General features: G+C 52.3%; 1 protein-coding gene across 1 annotated transcript in view; it reads right to left on the reverse strand.

The window, feature by feature from the left end:
- Nucleotides 1-5,000, reverse strand: part of LOC308159719 (protein bicaudal D homolog 2) — a gene marked incomplete at its 5' end in the record, with an annotated part of 28,335 nt that overhangs the window by 12,130 nt on the left and 11,205 nt on the right. Inside the window, 2 exon segments of the mRNA XM_080533534.1 lie at nt 1-872; nt 3,407-3,955. The exon segment at nt 1-872 is cut by the window's left edge and continues 172 nt beyond it. Of these exon segments, the coding sequence (XP_080389660.1) occupies nt 1-872; nt 3,407-3,955 (1,421 nt within the window).

Raw genomic sequence — 5,000 nt, forward strand, 5'->3', positions numbered from 1 at the left:
CCTCCTTCTCCACGCTGCTGCACCGCCTTCCCGAACAGCTCGTTGGAGCGCCGCGGCTTCCGTGAGACGTGGTGGTGGGGGTGGGCGTGGGGCCTCCCTCCGCTTCCCCCACCACCTCCCCCTCCTCCTCCTCCCCCACCTCCTCCTCCTCCCCCACCTCCTGCTCCTCCTCCACTCGACCCGGCCCTGTCGCGGTAGTAGTCCAGCGTGACGCGGTTGGGCGTCAGGTTGTTGCACACACAGATGTGGTGGTAGAGGTTGGCCAGCTCCTCGGAGAAGGCCAGCAGCTCCTCCTGGGCCACGCTCAGGTGGCCCTCCGAGTCCGTGGCCACCTTGCGCGTGGCCCCGATCTCCTTCTCCAGCTCGCTGATCCGCTCCTGGTCCTGCCGGCTCGACTTGATGCACTGGCGGATCTTCTCCGCCAGCTCCAGGGCCTCGCCGCGCCAGCGCTCCTTCTCCCGGCCGCAGCGGTGCTCCAGGCTGTTGTAGCGCGCGCCCGCCTGCGACAGCTCCTCCCGCAGCTTCAGGAGCTCCTCGCTGGCCGCCCGCATGCGGCACTCCAGCACCTCCGTGCTCTTGGTGTCCAGCTCGTAGTAGTCCACCTCCTCGTCGTTCTCCCCCTCCCCCCCTCCTCCTCCACCGCCGCCGTTCTCCAGGGACTTGAGGTTGCTGCTGCTGCTGCTGCCGCTGATGCCGCCCTCCTTCCTGGAGGACAGGATGATGTGCTGGGCCTGGCTGACCTGGCTCTGCTGCAGCTGCTGGGTGAGGGAGCCCACCTTGTCCTGCTGCTCCGTCAGGGCCTCCCTGGACAAGGCCAGCTGGCGCTCCAGGTCCTCCACCGTGCTGGCCAGGCCGGCCTTGTCTCTCTCAGCCTGGACACACGCACGCGCACACACACACACACACACACACACACAGAGACACAACAGAGGAGAATTCAGAGGTGAATCACTGATTGAAGTTGACACGAGATTCATAGATTTGCTGATCACATACACACAGTCAAAGTCAAAGCCTGGACATAACACAGACACACACAACAGAGGAGAACGGTGAATCATTCATTGAAGGGACATTGAAGGGAGCTTCCTAGATTTGCTCATCGCATACACAGTCAAAGGGATACAACGCAGGCTGATAGGATGCGTTTTTCATTGTGCACTTGTCAACTTCAATCTTAATCAAGCTGTGACATCTAAACTGTTGACACTCAGCCAAACACGGGTTCATCCTCTCTGTCTTATCCTCTGCCAGTCTACCTTGCAGCATGTAACTTGTCTGGTGACCAGTATAGAACATGGGTCAATAGGTCATCTCCTTATGGAGAGGAGTTAGAAAGTTGGGAGGACCCTTCCGGGTCAAGGTAGACTCAACGGAGCCATTGTCAATGAGTGTTGTGATTTGTGATGGACAGATGTTTGCTTGGTCATCAACTATCGCCTATAAGAGGCACTGTGAATAACATATTGGTGTGCGTTCTGTCTCCCTGTGACTGAGCACACCCGACGTCGTAATAAACTTGTATCTTAATTGTCTACCTTGAGTAAATCCCTAATTACTTTTGGGTACCAATGATCTCGGCCACCACCCATCATCAGGAAACCTAGCTTATCCTGGTGTGATTTTGAAAATGTAAGGATACTGGGTGGTAGAACGCACATATCTAGGAAAAGTCTTGAAAGGAGGGTCCTGAAATTTGATCGAGTGCAAAGATTTTTTTTTTTACTCACAGGGGACAAATGACCCCCTCATGGCTGATTAAGTGTTAAAGTGTCACTTTATCACCATCACCTAGAAAGGTTCCTTGACTAAAGTAGATTACGGTAGCGAGCGGTTGAGTTGAGGGAGTTAGCCTAGGTTTCTTGGGCAACCAACTCTATTTCAGCAGGTTGAAAGAAAGGCCCAACATATTTGGTGCCAGAGGTGATCGATAGAGAGAGAGATTCTGGGAAAGCGTAAGCATAATATTTCACCCTCCGCTGCCTTCAAGCCACAACATGTATTATTCATGTGGTGGGGCACCCTAGGTCCTCTCCATTGAAACATTCCTAACATCTGCTGGGCAAAGGCCTAGGCCCCACCAATCCCCCAACTAAGTGCATCATAAATTATACATGCCCAGGATGGAAATAGGCCCACAGGAGAATACACACAGAGAGAGTCAGTATCCTTAATCGGGAGTAAGGAAGTGTAAGGAACAATACACCGGCCTGTGCCCTGTACAAAAAGTATGAATTGGGGTGTTTTGCGATGGTGGTGGTTTTGTTGGGCCGTTTTAACACTTGTTGTTTGTAGTTTCGAATTCTGGTTTCTGGTCCAGCAGCAGTGACATCGGCAGCAGGATGTGGTGTGTGTGAGACAGGAAGCAGGAAGCAGCAGACAGACATCCCATCTCTCTCAGACACATGAGGCGGGCGGCTCAGTCACACAGAGCTAACGCCACAGATTGACTCATATATATACACGCACCTAACACTTTATTAGGAACACCTGTATTACCTTCTCATTCCTTCAGGGGGTGTAACAGTGTGTGGGGGGATGTTTTCTTGGCACACTTTTTGGCCGACAGCTTGTGGAATCAATACCACGAAGAATGGCTGTTTTGAGAACAAAGGGAGGAACTACCCAGTATTATCGTGTTCCTAATAAAGGGAGGCCCTACCCAGTATTAGTATAGTGTTCCTAATAAAGGGAGGCCCTACCCAGTATTAGTATAGTGTTCCTAATAAAGGGAGGCCCTACCTAGTATTAGTATAGTGTTCCTAATAAAGGGAGACCCTACCCAGTATTAGTATAGTGTTCCTAATAAAGGGAGGCCCTACCCAGTATTAGTATAGTGTTCCTAATAAAGGGAAGCCCTACCCAGTATTAGTATAGTGTTCCTAATAAAGGGAAGCCCTACCCAGTATTAGTATAGTGTTCCTAATAAAGGGAGACCCTACCCAGTATTAGTATAGTGTTCCTAATAAATGGAGGCCCTATCCAGTATTAGTAATAGTGTTGCTAATAAAGGGAGGCCCTACCCAGTATTAAAGTGTTCCTAATAAAGCGCCCAGTGTACTGTATAGGACCTGGTTAGCAGTACAGATCACAGTAGTTAGGGCTAAGAATGTTCTAGGCCCCTTGGGGTACCAGCTGAGTGTACCAACCGTCTATCTTAACTGTCCCTGGGTTTCCACTTTCAACATTTCTGTAATGTGAGGATTTTTGACAGGCCGCTCATAGGCGTGACCCTAGTGTTTATCTACCAGCATTGGTGCATCACACACCAGTATATGACCAGAGGCCAGGGGAGGCTGGTGAAGGTAGAAATCGGAGGACGGGGCTCATTGCAACGCATGGAACGGAAAGAAGAATCCCCCTCCCCTCTGGGTCAGTGCCCTGTAGCTGCAACCCCCTTCCTTACCTGCAGGAGCTGCTGTTTGAGCTTCTGGCTGTCCGACAGGTGCAGCTCGCTCAGCAGGTCCGAGACCAGGCCGGGGGCCGGCGGCCGCAGGAACACGTCGCTGTTGCGCGGGGCGGCGGAGAGGCGCTGGAGGAGGTGGTGACCGTTGACCGACTTGGGGCTGCTCCCCGACAACAGAGGGAGATGAGGACGGATCCCCCATCCGCCGGAGCCCGGGGTACCCACGTGGTACCCACTGTCCTGCTCCTCCCCCTCCTCCTCCTCCCCTCCTCCGTCTCCTCCCCTCCTCCCCCCCTCCTGGCTGTCCTCCAGCTGCTCCAGCTGCAGCTCCAGGTGGCTGACCGAGTCGAAGGGGTTGAGGGCCAGGGAGGAGAGCTCCCTCCGCAGGCAGTTCTTCTGGTCCCGCTCCTCCTTCAGGGCCTCCAAGGCCTCGTCCAGCTGGCGCTCGGCGATCTCCTTCAGCCGCGCCGCCTCCTCCAGCTCGGCCCTCAGCAGCTCCTGCTCCTCCTCCTTGTGGGTCAGCTCCAGCTTCAGGGTCTCGAACTCCACCTAGAGACCGCAGACACACACACACACGCACACACACACGGCAGACAAGAGGGAGGGAGGGGATGAGCCGAGGAGTATGTGTGTCTGGGGAGTGTGTGTGTGTGTGTGTGTGTGTGGTGTGTGTGTGTGTGTGGAGTGTGTGTGTGTGTGTGTGTGTGTGTGTGTGTGTGTGAGTGTGTGTGTGTGTGTGTGTGTGTGTGTGTGTGTGTGTGTGTGTGTCTGTGTGTGTGTGTTACATTTACATTTTTGGGCATTTATCCATCTATCCATCGGTCATAGGAAGAAAAGTATACGCAAGGGCCAGGGGCCATTGTTTTATTTACAGTAGAGAAACTGAGAGGAATGGGGGGAGGGGGGTGAAGAGGTCTTAGACAGTTAAGATGTAGCCTGAAGAGATGGGTCTTCTACAGCGAAAGATGGGGGGGGAGGAGTGTGTGTGTGATCAGATTTGTCGGCTAGTATAAGTATCGTCTTGAAACAAAATCCGTAAATGAAAATCAAGTGGACTTTTTTCACACAAAAAAGATCATTTATTTATTTATTTTAAATCACTTGAAGGAAAGTTAGCCCGACATAATTTGTGCTTGGCACACATGCCCAGAAACTATTAGACTAATAGGTTTGGCCCTGATATCTATGAGATGCGTGACAAAAATATCAAAAATGATACATCTGGTGATTGTTCATTGAGACTTCCCACTAGCGAGATGCCATTGTCTCCCCTCACCCTGGAGTCCTGCCCCAACAATGGGTGTTTGTTGTCCGACGGATCCGACAAGGGGAACACAGCCACAAGGCACTGCCAGCACACACTCACCACAGACACGTCGTCAGACAAGGCCAGGCCTTATCTGGAAACACGAGTGGCAAAGAATCTCTCTCACTGCACAGTTGTTCACACCCTCAGACACTGAAAACTGTAGGGCACTCGCATAGCTGCTCATTTGGGAGAGAGAGAGAGTATAAAAAGCTACCACATGATTATTAGGGAAGCTTTTGTCCATTAAGGAACAGAGGCATTCCAACATGACTCAACTCATCTACT

This window comes from Nansenia antarctica (assembly GCF_963989245.1).
Source record: "Nansenia antarctica genome assembly, chromosome: 6".
In the NCBI taxonomy this organism is placed as follows: Eukaryota; Metazoa; Chordata; class Actinopteri; order Argentiniformes; family Microstomatidae; genus Nansenia; species Nansenia antarctica.